Source organism: Medicago sativa, chromosome 1 (genome assembly GCF_051527215.1).
Source record: "Medicago sativa cultivar Bolivia chromosome 1, Bolivia_mono, whole genome shotgun sequence".
NCBI classification, from domain to species: Eukaryota; Viridiplantae; Streptophyta; class Magnoliopsida; order Fabales; family Fabaceae; genus Medicago; species Medicago sativa.
The window spans coordinates 58,752,980-58,771,363 of record NC_140749.1 but is presented as its reverse complement, the minus strand read 5'-3'; the positions used below and the strand labels follow the sequence as shown (position 1 = coordinate 58,771,363).

At 31.8% G+C, this 18,384-nt stretch overlaps 1 protein-coding gene across 1 annotated transcript; it reads left to right on the top strand.

The window, feature by feature from the left end:
• Nucleotides 1-8,986: 8,986 nt before the first annotated feature.
• Nucleotides 8,987-14,862, top strand: LOC146955822 (glucomannan 4-beta-mannosyltransferase 9-like). Its single transcript, XM_085724031.1, has 9 exons — nucleotides 8,987-9,724; nucleotides 9,829-9,927; nucleotides 10,332-10,584; nucleotides 12,416-12,526; nucleotides 12,729-12,865; nucleotides 13,013-13,126; nucleotides 13,220-13,419; nucleotides 13,981-14,175; nucleotides 14,367-14,862. The coding sequence occupies exons 1-9, from the start codon at nucleotides 9,425-9,427 to the stop codon at nucleotides 14,527-14,529; spliced, it is 1,572 nt and encodes a 523-aa protein (XP_085580157.1). The 5' UTR covers nucleotides 8,987-9,424; the 3' UTR covers nucleotides 14,530-14,862.
• The last annotated feature ends 3,522 nt before the right edge of the window (nucleotides 14,863-18,384 follow it).

The window sequence follows — 18,384 nt, the reverse complement described above, 5'->3', positions numbered from 1 at the left end:
GTTAAGTAACGCTGTGCAAGTTAACTCACGCATTGTTTCTGTTTTCGTACAAAACCAATCAGTCCGAACTCCAACCACCATTTTCTTTCCCTCCACCTTCAAAAAACCCAAAAAGTGCGATTTTTTGGGTCAAAATCATCATCCGAAATCATTGCAAATCGTCAGGAAGCAAGTTTCTACGCTCATCAAGCACCAAATATCAGGTATTGTATCATCAAAACTCATCTCATTTTGCTGGTTTTTGTGCTTGGTTCGTATGGTTTTCGTAGGCTATAGGGTAAGGTGCGCAAGTTAACTTGGCTGCGCGACTTAACTGTCGCAAGTGTTAAAGTGTTGCGTGACTTAAGTCACGCCACTGTGCAGTCATGTTTTTTGAATTTTTTGCGCCACTTTTGTTCTTGGTTAGCTTAATTTATTTATTCTTCCTTTGTAATTTTTTTATTCAATAGATATATAGGGAGATGGTTGACAAAGTCGCGGATGATGACGTTGAACCGAAACCGGCCTAAAAAGAAGGTTCCGGCGAAGGTTCCGGCGATATCAAACCAACCTTTAATTTGAAACCATTTAAAGTCCAAATTCCAATTCAAGCTCGAATCGGTAAAATTGAAGTACCTAAACCGGTACCTAATGGTTGAGAATAATACTTTGTATATTTTTGTCCGATCCGTTGAAGTGTAATCATTATTTAAGTTTAATAGTGTAGTGTTTGACCGTTTATGTGAGATTATGTAATTTTATAAATTTATGGACAAATTTGTGTAATTTGGATCGTTTACGTGTCATTAAGTGTGTTTAAATGATTACGGGTCATTACCGGCGAATTTGTGTAATTAGGACCGTTTGGATTGTTATGTGTGATTATGTGATTGTGAAAAAAAACGATGTTTTAGTGTAATTTTTATCGATTGTGTCGTATTATCCCATAATATTGTTAAACTGGCGTAAGTAGGTTCAATTACGAACATATTAAGGTTTGGACCCAAAATGCATTCAATGCACATCAGTACAACATTTAATGCTGTACTGATATATCAGTAGTGCGTGAGTTAACCCACGCAAATGTAATACATTGCGTGAGTTAACTCACGTAGTGTTTTATACTATACGTGACTATGCGTTAGTTAACTAACGCATAGTTTTACACTTGCGCAACTTAATGCACGCAGCGTTACTTAACTAACGCATGTTATTACACTTGCGTTAGTTAACTTGCACAAGGGTAAATTTGGAAAGGCTGCAGGGCGCGAGCAAAATGTGCAGGGTGGAGAGCAAAATTCAAAAGCTTTTGATTTATAGGATTGTTATTTCGATCGCATAAAACCTATCATGTTGTAAGAAGAAAACTTCTAACCGATTTTTATCATCACATCTTAACTCTTAGATCGATTTATTTTAGAGGTTGAACAATTTAAGAAGCATATAGAACAATCTTTATCACGTTATTGGGTTCTCAAACAACACGATCCAAGCCCAATTCTCATAATAACATAGTCTTGATTTCTAGAGTTATTCTATGGTTGATGTTTGAGTTCAATGATAAAAACTATCCACTTAATGTATTTAAATATTGCATTGTTATTTTTACTACTATGGAACAGCGACCACTATGTTCGTCTATCTGTTTTTCTAACGCTGGATTATATAAAGAAATGTTAACAAGTGCTTTTAGGATATTGTTTAACAACCTTTAAATAATAAGTTTTTATAAAAATTGATGCACTAAATGCATTGGAAACTGAACTACTTAACTTTTCTTATAAACATTTTCTTAAGGGAAATGTTAACTTGTGCTCTTGGGGCATAAGTTAAAGAATCAAATGTAGAAAGTTTTTCTTGGAATCTGTTCATTCAATGCCTTAAAAGTTGCAAAAGTTATACTTTCAATACAAAATTTATTTTTAATTTCTTTTTTAAGCTCCTTAACTTGTGCCCTAAGGGCACAAGTTAACATGACCCTTTTCTTAATTAGGAATCCTTAAAAAGTGGTATTAGGACACTCGGTAGCAAGACTACACACACACACGCACACACACACCCTCTATTTTTTCTTTTCTTTTGATGTTTTAGAACTTCAACTATATTTTAAAATAGTTGATGTTTTAGTATATTAATTTTTTTCTCCAAGTTTACTCTTGTTGAAAAACACACCGTAAAACTAGTAAAGAAGTTGTGACATTTGACTTAACACACATGAAGTTGGCATTTTATAAATAATGACACAAAACATACACATGTTTCTATACTTTAATTACTCATTAAGACTTGTGTCAAAAGTTAAAACATCAAAAGATAAAACACGGAGGGAGGGAGTATATATTATTGTTCTATTTTTTTTTCAACGCCTTGAAATATTTCAAAAAATATTTTTCATTTGGCATTTGCATATGATTTGTTGTGTTCTATACATCATGCAAATTTTTTTTTTTTTTTAACGAAGGATGCTTATAACATTTCATTATTAATAAAATGTTCAATACAACGAGGCATGCCGTAAGGATATGACCAGTCTCTGTAACATCCACTCGATTATGATGAAAGCATCCACGATAACCTTTGAGTCGGAGCAAACATCAACGTGGTCAAAGGACATATCACTCAACCATTCCAAGGCATGATAAAGAGCTAGAGCTTCTCCCATGGAGACTGAACACAGTGGGAAAATATGAATCACTTTAGCTAAGACAAACGTATCTTCGTCATCTCTTATGCAAATGCCAACCCCCGTGATGTTCCGTTGATCCGAAAATGCGTCGTCCACGTTACATTTTACTTATACATCATGCAAATTTTATTGATCGTTGCTCGATTGACACACCCTTCAATTCAACTGATCATATCTTAACTTTCGATCAACTTTTTTTGTGTATAAATTCTGATCAGGTGGTAACTTCTTATCGATCTTTTCTAAAATTATGACCAATTTGGGCGGTCTATTGAGCAATCATCAGTTTTGTTTGAATTCAACTTGTATAAGAGAATTTCTTTTTCTACCGTAGTCATTTCCCACATCCCAAATTCCCAAATTGTCCCCCGTTCAGATTATATAATGCAAAGCCTATTTGTGATATTTCAGATTTAATGATCTGAATATTTTTAAAAAAATAAAAAACAGATGATCAAAAGTCTCTGTTGACCTTCATAACAGCCTCACAAAAACTGCACAACAGTTTTGGGGATGGTAGGAATGTCCAACAATGAATATGACATCATAACTGCGCCCTAGTGTAAAAGGAATTACAATGAATAAAATGAATATGATCGGATCTTTTTGAGAACGGTTTGAGACTAAATGACAATATTGACTTGTAGAAGAACTGTCAATGCTTGTACACAAATCTAATTGAAGTTTCTCATATGATAACAACCGGTTTCAGGTGAGCTTTCTATTATTATAAGGGTGTTCAGTTGTTCAAAACTACGAACTAAACTAAAGTTGTTACGTGAAAGACTTTGAACGGTTGAATCATCATATACAAAAAAGGACATGCTGGCTGTTATAGTCTTGGCTTTGAGATGTTGAGCAATTTTCAACGTGGTTGTAGTGTAGTGTCATGTTGTGCGTGCCACTAAAGCCTCACCAATGCAAAATTGTTAAAGAAGCAAAACACATTCTCAGAATCACACATATACATTTGTACTACTAGCTAGATAAAGTTTAATGATTGCAATACAGTGTTTGAACATTGTTGTGTTTCTATTTTCATTTTGTTTTTTAAGCAACAAAACGAAATTTTGCAAAAATAAATAAATATTGTTTACTTACAAGCAACACACATCACATTTTTCTTTTGTTGTAATGCAAAATCATATCTTGTAGCACATGACATCCAATTAACTATCGCTTGCATGACACATAAATGTAATAATAATAATAATAACTAGTAGTATGGTCCATTTTTGATGAAGAGTTTGATAAGGAAATGCTTCCATTGTTTGGGGTCTTTATGTATACATTTTTTTTTTACTTGTTCTATGCATTTGAAATTATGTTAACTGTTTGATAAACTTGACTTTTAATGTTTCCTTTACTTTGTTTCGTGTAGATATTGTTCTCTTTAAGGTTGATGTTACTGTTTGCATGATTTCTTTGTAACTTCATTAGTTTGATTGATCATGCTTTTGAATTGTTTGCATAGAAAGCTCGAAGTAATTGACCAGGGAGCAGAACTAAAAAGTAAAAGCATACAAATTAGTGGAACTAATACATCTTGCATATTTAAAAATCTCTATCAAGTTCAACAAGAGATTTTCATATTCTTAAGGTTGTCTCTAAGTTGCTCACAAGAGATTTTCATATTCTTAAGGTTGTCTCTAAGTTGCTCAAATGTATATTATAAGCAAACAAAAAGATCGACTATATGAGTTTAGAGCATTGATAGGACACTTTTTGTAGACATAATCGACTGTTACATATAATTGCATCTTAGTAATAGTCTAGTCTCCCTTTCCTTGTCACATGCTCTTGAATCTTGATTCTCAATGTGACAAACCAAGAGCAAACAATTATGTTTCGGGAGGACAAAGAGACTCAGTCTTCTATTTCTAATAGAGTAATGATATTTGTACAACTATTTGACATAGTTTTTGTGACAACCTTCTTTTTCTCTTTTTTTATTGGTTAAAAACAGTGGATAGAGAGAAATGAAGAGAGAGAGAGAGAGAGAGAGAGAGAGAGAGAGAGAGAGAGAGAGAGAGAGAGAGAGAGAGAGAGAGAGAGAGAGAGAGAGAGAGAGAATATAATGTGAGTATTAGAGAGAGTTGTACAAAAACTGTCATAAAATAGTTGTATAAATATCATTTCTCTTTTTAATAACAATGTAACCCTAAACACTTCCTATAACGAGTCTAAGATTCTGCCTACATTGTTTGTACACTTGGAATTTGGATTTGATGCAATGACTCCGCCACAATTTTTTTTATCTCAATTGTATGATTTCAAATTAACAATCAAAGTTGTCTACAACTGATTTACTATACCATTTAATTTCAAGTTAACAACTGAGATCGTTAAGTGTGTAAAAATGTGTTTTTTCCTCTGCAGAGAATCAAGATCCATACACTTGGACTAGAATTAGGTGCTCAAATCCCATTACAAATTGATCACAATACTATAAGCTTATGCATCACCAAATGAATCAAAATTGGTCACAATACTATAAACTTAAGTATCATCAAATGAACCAAAATTAGAATATCCAAAAGTTACATTTGATTGTAGTCCACAAGAATTATTAGAGAAATATCTTAACATATAGCCTAGCAACTAAGACCACAGACATTATGCACACAGTTGACGTAGCAACCAAAACAAAGCAAAAGAATACAACATCAAACAGACTTGATAAAGCAAAATTCACATAAACGAAATTGTTTCTTTTGCCATTGGCCTATTGCAAATCAATTTTGGTAGTAATTCCTTAATATTCCTTCACTTCAATCAGATCCAAAATTGATATATGCATGTGTGAAGTCAACAAACCTCAGATCCATATCCGCTCAACAGTTTTATGAAATCACAACAATTGGTCAAATGACTCAAGTTGCTCATGATATGTTCCAGGCAGGCATTTGTTGCTTAAAGATAAGAGATGCATCATTAATTTCAGATGTGAAATTATATGGTGAAGAGTTACTTTAGAGATATATATATGATGGGTAAATCTGACAGAATACTCGATAGCACAACATTTGTTTTTAACCTTATTCAATGATTACGTACATTGATTTTTTCAGTAGAGCCAAAAACCAAATAAGGGAGGAATCTACTTTGGACTATGAAAATGCATACTTCCTAAGTAATTTTGTAAATAAGTGTGAGCCAAAAAAATTATCTAACAGTTTTACCTACTATTTTGTAAATGAGTTATTACTTATAACCATAATTAAGAATGCAATAGAATCTTGAAGTGTTAATGTCAACCGATAGATTTAACCAAAGTCAATCATGATTCAAACAAGGCAACAATTTATTATGGAGTATAAGGCAATAAGACAAAGACATACAAGCCAGTGCTTTTGATGTAATAATTCAAACGTGGATACATTGCCCTTAACTCTATTCAGCACATCTTTTAGGTACATGTGTTTTTTGTGCATTTTTAGTATCATGTTTTATAAATTATGGAAAAAAAAATAGAAAGATCTTTCTTATTTTTGCTAAACAAACGGTACAAGTTAGTTCTTGAAAAGAAGACGAGGACATGCTGACAACCTTAATATAGGAATCAAGAATAAGTTTTGTGGATGTAAGAGGGAAGGTGCAATGTCTAGTCCAATTGAAATAAAAATACACACGCTTTGCAAAGTACCAACCACATGTATATCAAAATAGAATATTACTAGCATCCTATAAAGCACAGACAAAAACATCGGATACAACATATGAACACCGACATCGATAATAATTTGAAAAAAATGACGTAATTTAGTGTAATCGTATGAGTGAGTGTTGTGTCAAACATCAACACATATATGACATCAGGACCCACGTAATCAAAAAAGTGTATGATACAAGTGGTATGTGTGTGTGTGTAAGCGGTAGTCATTACTCATTATTATTATCAGCCCCCAAGCCAACTTTTGCTACAAAACTTTTTGTTGACAAAGTTAAAATAATTGAGGTTAAGTTACTATAATGCTTGCATTGCACGGACGATTTTGTTATTATTACCAGGATGTGATTTTGTTTCTTTAACACTCAAAATATTGAGCTTTGAAATTAATTTGAAAATGCTGATGATTGAATCATTGATTTCATTAATGATTCTATTTAAAAGAATTAATAGAGTATAAGTTAGAGAAGTGGGAGTATCACATAACCTGAATTTGAAAATGAAAGTTAAAACAGTACCTTCAACCAATCAGTTGTTGAGTTGAGTGACTCTTGTTTGGTTTATGTGACACCCTAATTAGAAAGTTAGACCAAAATACGTACGCATGTGTGTTTTGCATTATAGTTAAATCAACTACCGGCTATTTGATTGGCTGTTAGGACTAAGACATACAACTAAAATGCTAATAATTCCAAGGATAAATCAAGATTGATAATAGTAGTAAATAATAGTCAAATGCAATTAACTTAAACTTCTATGTTTACATTAATTTGTATCAATTATGCCTTAATGAACAAACACGGAGTAAGTCGGAGTGGTAACAAGTACAATCTCTAAATCTTGTGTATCGAGAAAATTTGATTGAGAGGGAGAATATACAATTTGTGCACCATAGATTTCTCACGTAGATTAATTATTACAAACCAGTGGTGGATATTTCCTATTAATAATTTGGTTATAAAAAATGCTATAATGAGCAATGGGAAATGCATAAAATACAATTTATAAAAAAACAATGTATAGTCCACAAATCTTAGTTCAACCAATAAAAATGTTGAAATTGTTATGTTGAATGCTATGATTTGGGTTCAAAATTTGACTCATTCACTTATGTGTGTGAATTTTCAATGACTATTAATTATCATTTCGTCTTTCCCATGAATTCACACCTCACATCATCTTTTTCATGGTTGTGTTGATACCATTAATGAACGCCTTGAGTCCTTTCATTTGATTGTTTCCCGCCATGGTGAATGATGAAAGCACCAATGTAAAGATAAGAAATTAAACATAAGAAAATGTGTATAATTTGATGAGTAGAAAGAGAAAATGATGATAATATTCAAGTATTGATAACAATCCAAGTATCCTTCAAAAAAAATTATTGAAAAGGGAAAAATACAAGTAAGATATTCTTAGTACAAGACTAAGCGGAAGAAATCGCTGCAAAATGCCAAAGGTGTGGAAATTTAGACTGTTACTGAATTTTGTACACAATGATTGGCACCTCAGCTTGCTGTTTGTACTGACATAGAGAATACTTATGGTTATTTATTTTCTCCCTATGACCTCTCCCAAGTTCCTTGATGCTTTGGATCATTCAACATTTGTCCTTGAACAGTTCCATTTTTTTCCTTTTCCCCCAACAATCATATTTGTCCAACTCACATGTTTGTTTGTATTCATAAGTTCATAACAGATAACTATGTGAGTATGTACTACATTTCATCGGAACTTCTTTCATCAAAATAAAACTTGTTATAATGTAAAATTCTAAATTGGTTGAAGACTCTTAAATTATGAGTCAATAGCCTAAATAAATATAATTAAGATAACATTGTTATAGATAAATATAATTTCTTTTAGGGAGATAAATATAATTATGATTAAATAAAACTTATATTCGATAGGAAAATGTTTGGTGGGCGCTCTATTGGGTGTATACATGCACTTTTAAAGACAAAACGATAAGAAATAGGGCCTGTTTGTTTCAGATTTTTTTCAAAAAAAATCTATTTTTTCCATTAAAAAAATCACTTTTTTCATTTTTAAGTGTTTGTTTAGGATTTTTAGAAAAATCATTTTATCAAAAAAATCTATTTTGACCCTAAAATGAAAAGCTATTAGGATTAGCTTTTCTCAAAATCTATTTTTTTCAACAACAAGGAGATAACACATGTGTATGTTAGAACTCATTTTTTTAACAAAATGGATTTTTATGGATAGTAGGTAAACACAAATAACTTCAGATTTTTTAAAAATCTTTAAATAAAATCTCTAGATTCTTTTGACACAAAATCTATTTTTTTTAAAGCTGAAACAAACGCGCCCATAGTATTATGGTATGTGACAAGTTGGTGTATGCTTAAGATGAATATATATTTTTTTGGTTACAAGTGTATATATATATCATTGTTGTATTTGATATCATTGAGGAAATACCAATATTTTTTACCATAGAAAATTAAACATACCGATGCACAATCAAAACAAATGTGTTTAAAAAAAAAAAAACACCTTTGGTCATTCTATTCTATATAACCCTCACACGCTCACTAATATGATTGCAACAGTTAAGGGGGTTATTATGAGGCAGTGATAGTTCAGCAAAATCCACTATAAAAAGCAAACAACACTTCAATAGAGAAAACAGAGAGAACAGAGAAAAAAACAGAGCATTCTTATTTCTCACAATCACAGTGCCACATAATAGCTCTTACAAAAACTGAACCAGGGAAACACACACTCATACTCTCTCTCTCTCTCTCTCTCTCTCTCTCTCTCTCGTTCTTTCCTTTCATTTTTCCAACCATTTACCTGCTTTGCATTGTCATTGTTCTGTTCTGTTCTGTTCTTTTCTTTTTCATTAAGGAACCATAACATGCTTAGATCTTCAAGCATATCAACGTTTTGTTAATTTTTCTACCTCTTCCACAGTTTCTTTTCTGCATGACCCTTGAAACAAAAACAAGTTTTTCTCCTTTTCTCTAAACAAAGTTGGTTAAATTTATTCAAGTACATTTTCAACCAAGTGGGTCATTGTCTTTCTCATTTCTGGTGATACAAAAAAACGTTTCAAGTAAAAAACAATGGATGCTTTTCAAGGAGCAAGGAATGGACTTGGTTTACAACTTGAGTTTGTTTGGAGACAAATCAGAGAGCCATTGATCGTACCATTGCTGAGAGTTGCAGTGTTTCTTTGCCTAGGCATGTCATTGATGATGTTGGTTGAGAGAGTTTACATGGGAATTGTGATTTCTTTTGTGAAGTTGTTTGGTAGAAAACCAGAGAAACGTTATAAATGGGAGACTATTAAGGATGATGTTGAGTTAGGAAACTCTAATTATCCTATGGTTCTTGTTCAAGTTCCAATGTATAATGAAAGAGAGGTGAATTTTCAATTCTGGTATTTTCAATTTTAATGTAATTTGTGAACTTTTTAAAGCATAACTTTCTGTCTTTGAAATCAACATATAAATGGTTCGAAATGCAGGTTTATCAGTTATCAATTGGTGCTGCATGTGGACTCTCATGGCCTTCTGATAGGATCATCATCCAAATTCTTGATGATTCAACTGATCCAACAATTAAGGTATCTAATCTATGCCACAAAACTAATGTGCACTTTTGTCACCTTAAATTACACTTTTGGTCTAGTAAATATTTTTCACTATAGTCATTTATATCGGTTTTTCATTTCGGTCCATCAAATATTTTTTAAAATAGAGAATAATCGAGTAACATTTATACTACCAAAAAAAAAGTCGCATTAGAAACTTAAATTCAAAGATGAAAAAATGAAATTCGTCTTTAATTTGGTCAAGGATCGTTGATGCTAGCATTGGAGACGAAATTCAATTTTTCCGTCTCTAATTCAAGCTTTTTAAGTAGTGTTAATAATTATTAATATTAAGTCAAAGGACTAATGATAGGGCTAAGTTTGTATTAAAAGGTGATTGTGAATGATTGAAACAAGTGAACAAACAAAAAATGCAGGAGTTGGTACAAGTAGAATGCCGTAGATGGAGAAGCAAAGGTGTGAACATAAAGTATGAAGTTAGGGACAATAGAAATGGTTATAAAGCAGGTGCATTAAAGGAGGGAATGAAACATAGCTATGTGAAACAATGTGATTATGTTGCTATCTTTGATGCTGATTTTCAACCAGAACCTGATTTTCTATGGCGAAGCATCCCTTTCCTTGTTAATAATCCTGATATTGGTCTTGTTCAAGCTCGCTGGAAGTTTGGTAATTTCCTTTTCTTCTCCTTCTTAGAATCACATTAACTTCTTTTATTTTATTTTTTATTCTTGAATAAATAGTATTAACTTCAGTACATGTTTGGAATGGTTCTTAATGTTAGTTTGCATAAATCTTGTTTCATTGTGATTTTGTTGAAGCTCTAAAGTACCTGATTAGGTTAATCTCACCCCAAAATTAAAGAGAGTATATTTTTTACTTTACTTTTAGATGAGACAAAATTGATTTAAGAGATGTAGAATTGGATTGTACATCAAAAGTTAATTTTGACTTGAAGTTAAAATTTGGATTTTTTTTTACCTCACAGTTGGTTTGTAATTTTGAATTTATATATTAATTGTTTAACTCACTTTTAAATAAATATATCCAATTATAAAACATTTTAGATTTTGAGGCAAAATATAAATCATATTATATATTTCAACTCATTGTATAGCGTGTTTGTCCAAGCAGTTGATTTATCAATTCAGCGGCAAAAACCCACGTTTGAGGAGAAGCTAGCTTTTGAAGCTTCTTTTAATCACGGTGGGAAATGCCTGGGAACGCGCAAAGGTGTTTTTGCCTTGAATCCAAACACACTAGTAATCAATCCAAAGTTAAATATAAAGTCACACTTTAATAGGTTGTGATGGCTTAAATAGTATACCCTCCGGTCACTAATATAAGCAAAAATCCACTTTTTAGATACATTCAATTAATGATGTATGTGACATAAAATAAAGACCACATACATTATTAATTGAATGTATCTAAAAAGTGGATTTTTGCTTATATTAGTGACCGGAGGGTGTAGTAATAGTCATACTCCCTCCGTCCCTATATATAAGCACCCTTTGCCTCTAATAAAAGGGTGCTTATATATAGAGACGGAGGGAGTATTTTTAACAATGATATATGTACCTTCCATATTTTCCAACACACATTAAATTAACACATTATTTATATCTCTATTTTTTTCCCTATCAAACCACCAACCAATTACAAGTTTCATATATCACATTAGTTTTCTCTTTATCTAAAGGTGTATACACTCATATAAGTTGTACGCCCTACATTTTATAAAGGAGCCCTAGATTTCTGCAATGTAGCGAATTAAAGTTTAAAATTCATCATAAGAATTTATTTATATTTAGTGTCCGACACACTTTAAATAACATATCTTTGATGGAAGGAACTTATGAAGAAAAAAAAAAAAACAACAAAATCAAACTGTCGGTAGGTTTTGTTTGTTTTAAGAATGTTAGAGTTTAGTTGTGGCTGTTCGTCTGTCATGAGAAGTCATCGTCATGTTATAAATATACTAGAAGATGATTAAACAATAATGGTATAGGAGTATTATGAATGCTAAGACTTCATTTATGGCTGCATTGAGTTGGTTTCTGTGCCAAACGTTCGCAATATGCAGGGGTTGAAGTTCGAACTTCAGACTTCTCACTTATTCACCTTTAGATAAATTTCCAACTACTAGGCTGATATAGTGCATATAGACTAACTTAATTTTTTTTCATCATCTTAATTAGGAAACACATTGAAGAAGAGACTAATCTTCTTTTCTTTTTTTTTTTTTGGTACAAAGAGACTAATCTTCTACTATTGCATTATCAGCTGCATGTGCAATTTTAATTTAATGGTGGACCCTATTTTCCAGTAACTGTTTATGTATCTATTAGTAATGAACTGATTAATTAATATTTGTACTATCCTGTAAAACAATTCCTAATCAGTATATGATAAACCATTTAGCAATTAAATTGCATCTAAGCAAGGTTGTTGAATTAATTAATTAACAAACAATGTGTGATTTTCCCTTTGTTTTTAGTGAATGCGGATGAATGTTTAATGACGAGGATGCAAGAGATGTCACTTAATTACCATTTTACAGTTGAACAAGAAGTGGGATCTTCCTCTTACGCCTTCTTTGGCTTCAATGGTAAAATCCCTAATCTAATCTCATCGCATGGCTAAATCAGTTTCATCCATTTTCCTTCTAATTTGTGATTATAGTCATAGTTATGGTTACGTACGCTGCAAGCATTGATGATACTACGATAATGCAAACAAATGTGGCTAATATGCGGCCGTAGCAGAAACCATTAATTATGACTTTTATATAAATTATGTGCATGACACAGGGACTGCGGGTGTATGGAGAATTTCGGCGTTGAATGAAGCTGGTGGATGGAAAGATAGAACCACCGTTGAAGACATGGATTTGGCTGTACGTGCCAGTCTCAAAGGATGGAAATTTTTATACCTCTCCAATTTGCAGGTTCCATTTTCTTAATTCAATCTCAAAATTAGTCTTATCTCTTAATCACATGTTACCAAAATTCAATGTGAGAAGAAGAGTGTTACATTACATTGGTTCCATTTTAACATATGGTTTTCTTGATATATGATGTGAATTGGTCTATAGGTTAAAAACGAATTGCCAAGTACTTTAAAAGCCTATAGGTACCAACAACATAGATGGTCATGTGGGCCAGCCAATCTTTTCAGAAAAATGGTAATGGAGATTGTCACAAACAAGGTAAGGTTGATTTGATCCCTTCAATACATTACTCAAGTTATAATTCAATACTATGACCTAAATTCATGTATTTGTATAATGTGATCATTGCAGAAAGTGTCTTTGTGGAAGAAGATATACGTTGTTTACAGTTTTTTCTTTGTTCGGAAGATTGTGGCCCACATCAACACATTTGTTTTCTATTGCATTGTGTTACCTGCAACTGTTATGGTACCTGAGGTTGTGGTCCCTAAATGGGGGGCTGTTTATATCCCTTCCATCATCACCCTTTTAAATGCTGTTGGAACTCCAAGGTATATTTTTTTAACTCAATTGTACCTTTCTTCTATTTGCCTTAGACCATATCTAATGGTTCATTGTAAGACTAAAAATTGTTCTTTAATCCACATTTATGTAACCTTATGTAAATAGAATTGTTTATCTGTTAGGGAAAAAAAGCACATGCCACTTAATAAATAAATAAATAACTGCTGCTTAATTGTCTCATTGATTTAAAAAGCAGGGCCAGCCTAACCTTTAGACATGTATATATAGCATCTAATACTAATTTATGTTAAAAAATATTTATTGCTAAATGGTTAAGGCGTCTAATTTTAGTTAAAGATTGTGAGTGTGAATCCTTGAAGCTTCATATTCTTCTTTCAATGCTTTTTCTTCTTCCTTACTTATATTGTAAGGTTAAATTGGTTAGAATTTATACAAGGTCACACGTTAATATTTGCTTTAGGCCTACAAATATGTCGGACCGATGCTAGTAATAAACAGTTTTATGATGCTCTAACAATTAAATTTCATAAACAAAAGTATAGCTTATATTATCCATAGAGTTTGATTACAATAAACTTGTTTTGCAGGTCACTCCATTTACTTGTCTTTTGGATTTTATTCGAGAATACCATGTCTCTACATCGAACAAAGGCAACAATTATTGGTCTACTAGAGACTAGTAGAGTGAATGAATGGATTGTCACTGAAAAACTTGGAGATGCTTTCAAGGGTAAAGCTAGTGGTAAAGGACTCAAAAAGCTTCGATTTAGGATTGGAGACAGGTATAAAATTGGCAAAATATTGCTCTATTTAGTCTTAAATATAAGTAAGAAATTATATTTGTTTGATAATATAACCTTTTGCTTATATTTAATACTAGTGTATTTCAATAATTCTCTTTTTAGTGATACATAAGTAGTCATAAAAAAAGTACTTACCTATTTTGTTGTGTTTGTTTGTGTTCAATCATTAGGATTCACATGTTAGAACTGCTTGTTGGATTCTACCTCCTCTTATGTGGCTGCTATGATCTTATGTATGGGAAAAATCACTTCTTCATATTCCTATACATACAAGCATTTGCATTCTTCATCATGGCATTTGGATATGTTGGCACTTTTGTCCCCAACTCCTAGAAGAACTTGGCATTGACAATACTTCATTCACCAGTTTCGATTTTTGTGAATTCAATTTATATCTACATATTGTAACATAATATAATGTTCATTATTCACAGCGTGATCTGCTACATAAAAAAAGAGTGTGAATATTCAACCAAAATAGATGAAAAAAATTACATAAGTATATAGATGAACTCCGTAGTCACAACAACATTTGATTGGAAGATTGTTTCTAAAATTTTGTAGTTTTTTTTTTTTTTAAATACTTCTGATTCTTTTGCCTATTTACATTGTATTTGCTTGAGGAAATAAGTTGCTTCAATAATGGAATAGATTTACAAAGTTTCATTTTGGATCTCTTTTTTACATGTCCTTTTTGATGAGTAGGAATCCGTGTTTTGAAATTTAGAACATTCATATTTCATTAGGAATCCGTGTTTTTTACATGTCCTTCTGATTCTTTTGGATCTAGCGCAAGTGGTTAATGCATTAAGATTGTTGTTGTCGCGGTGTGAATTAATCACAACATTGCACAAATCTTATTAAACTTATTTATACTAACCTATAATGTGAAATAGCTTAATTTCTCATTGTTTTTTTTTTTTTGTAAGTTCATAAATAACTCTTTTTATAATTTTGTAATGAATTTGTTCTTCTTAAAATCAATTCAACCACTAATAAATTCATATTTTAAAGTTTTTTAGAAGAGACATGAGCATACAAATTATATTAGACAGTAAATTTGTTCCCTACCACTTGCCTCAACCGGAATTGTGTTTCGTCATGGCGTAACAGTGTTTTGACATGTGATCATTTCTGTGATTTCTGTTCACTATATTAAAACGGTGAAAAACAGTGTCAGACACTTCGTGTACATTTTTGTCGCATCTGTTTTCACGGTAACGGACCTTTATTTAAAACCTTATGCCCAAATATCAAAAGGAAATTTAATGTTTTAATTGGCAACAATTTTTCTTTCTGATGCTGCAACATACTGAATCTCTGCATTCATCATTGAAAAATGTAGGAAACATAAAGAAAAAGGAAGAAAAGGTAGTGAAAGGAGAGCATTGTGCTCTGAACTTTCTATTTCTCGGATATAAGAATGGTAAAATTTAGTTATAAACTAATCAAGTTATACTATTTGAGCTCACATATCTATCTGCCTCTAACACTCTAACTGCCTCTAACAAACTTCTTTTCATCCGCTGGACACTTTTGGGGACTATTTTGTATCTGTGTATTCGGAAGAAATTGCAAAGTGTATTTCCTTTGGCATAAGTGAATCCTTTTGGCGAACTTCGCAATTTCCATTCTAAGAAAAAAAAAATGAAGATCCCCTAGTACTTTTAACCTGAAGTGTTGTTCTATAAGTGTTTCAACTTGGTGCAGGCGTTTGGCATCGGGACCATCTAGCACAATATTTGTTGGGCTTGACGAGCTTAATGCGAATGTAAATTAAGATTTGAAAATAAAAAAGAAATTGGATCTAGCACTTTAGTGGTAGCGATAAAATTGAAAACTAATAGTTAATATAGAAAACCTTATACCAAGGTAAAATTCACGGGACGAACTTAGTTATTTCCAAAGTTCAACTCTTTTATTTCCAAGCTTGGCATTATCAATATATATCATGCTCCCAACTTGTAGGAAGCTATTGAAGAATCATACAAACAAGAGGAACACCATAGACTGCGTTGACTTGCAATGCAAGCTATCATTACTCTAGAGCTTTTGGTAACCAAATTTCATTTGTAACTAATTCCATCAATTCTAGGAAGTGTTAATTATGCTATTGTGTAGTGTGATCTATCATTGACATAGTGTAAATAATTGTAAGGTTGCAACTTCACATTGAGTGAGAAAACAATAAAATTTTCTTAGATTTTCTGTATCATTCATTTTACTTTGATATCTTCCAATCATTGATTCTCTCAACAGATGTTATTTCTTTTTGTGGCCAGCTTGGTGCTTTGGGGAGTGGTAGATAGGTTCATTATGAAATTGAAGGAGAAGAAGAAATTGGAAGGACGGAGAAGAAACAAATGAACAAAGGAAAAATAAAACTGGGAGAGAAGAAACTTTTTCCAATATTTCAATTTAATATATTATTTTAATAATAAAATGTTTTAAAAAATAAGTATAATTGAATTAATAAAAAATTAGTAACCAAAAAAAAAAGAATTAATAAAAAATTAATAATGACATGTTTATTAAATACATCCACCTAAGCAATGTCACATAATCATTGACTTGATACCTATGAAACACGTACACTTTTTGGATTATCCGTGTCCCGATATTGACACGACACCGACACATATAATTACATTGACTTATGTAATTTTCTAAAACTATTAGCGGTGTCGGTGTATTAGTGTCCGATGTCCGTGTCCAGAGGCGGAGGACAGTACGGGCCAAGGTGGGCCACGGCCCACCCGCAAAAAAATCAATTTTTTTCTAGAGGAAAATCACAAAAATACCCTTAACTTGAATTGTTTTTTCCCAACTGGCCCACCCAACCCCTTCATGTTTCTTGTTAGATAACTAAACTTCTCATTATCTTGTTTGTTGTTATTGTTTTTTGATCATTGGTAATTGTATTTTAAAACTGCAATCTTATTTATTGAATTGACTTAATTTAATAGGATTAGAGGACAATATAAGATGGATTTTTCAACTTATGCATATGTCATGCTACTTTGTTAGTGTTTATTGAATTGTTGTTGTTTTGCTACGAAGGCTTTTTTGTTATACTGTAGTTTAATTTAAGTCCAGTTTATGTTTAACTAAGAATGCTTTTTTTTTTTTAAACTTATGCATAATGTAGTTCATTTTTTTTTCCTTTTAGAAGTAGTTTATGTTTATGTTTATGTTTAACTTGTGCATATAAGAAGGCATTTTTTTTCAACTTATGCATACCGTAGCTTATGTTTAACCACGAAGGCTTTTCTTTATACTTGTTAGTTTTTTTTGTTTTCCTTTTATAAACTTTTAATAATGCTTTATTTTTTGAAGAATAGAAAAGTTTGTGAGAGTTAAAGAGATGAACAAGGAACTACATCTCAACCTATTAAAGTTCCAAGAATTGGCGAAGTGATAACTTCTACATCTCATGGAACTAAGATCATGTTTAGTTGTAACTAAGAGGAATAAAATTTATTTCTTGATTGAACAACTTTGTGCTTACCGTTTTGTGCTTACCGTTTATTACAACATAAATTTTATGTTTATATATTAGAGTTAATTTTGTTGGCCCACTCCAAATATATTTTCTGGCTCCGCCAATGTCTGTGTCCCTATAAGTGTGTTTCATAGCTTGATACGTCATCAAAATTGGTCCAAAAATGGAGTAAGGAATCACAAATCAGAAAGAAAAAAAAAATAAGAGGATCTGAAAGTTGAATTTTAAAATAGAGGTATAAAAACTTAAAAAAATAATGAAAATAGAGATATCAAAAATACATTTAAACCTAAAAGTTTTTGTTTATCAATTCTTTAAGAAAATTTCTCAGTCCACCTCCAAAAGCACATGGGCGTACGAGGATCCTGCTTCTATTGATACCTTGGCCAAATTAAATACATTATAAATATAAATAATATTCTGATTAATATCTGTATTCACAGTTGGCATTCCAAAAAAATATTTGTATTCACACAACCGTTAATCGTATTGGTATATTTAAACAACAATTTGGCCTCGTGCTCCTTCTACTATTTCAAAGTAAGCTACATGGAGCACCACACGATACATGCATAAACCTTAGTATTAGAACAAAAACACGTGCATGCATTTAATCCATTGAAGAAAAAACTCAAGTTGCTTGACAATTGCAACTTTGGCTTCACAGTCCACATGTAGTAGGTCCT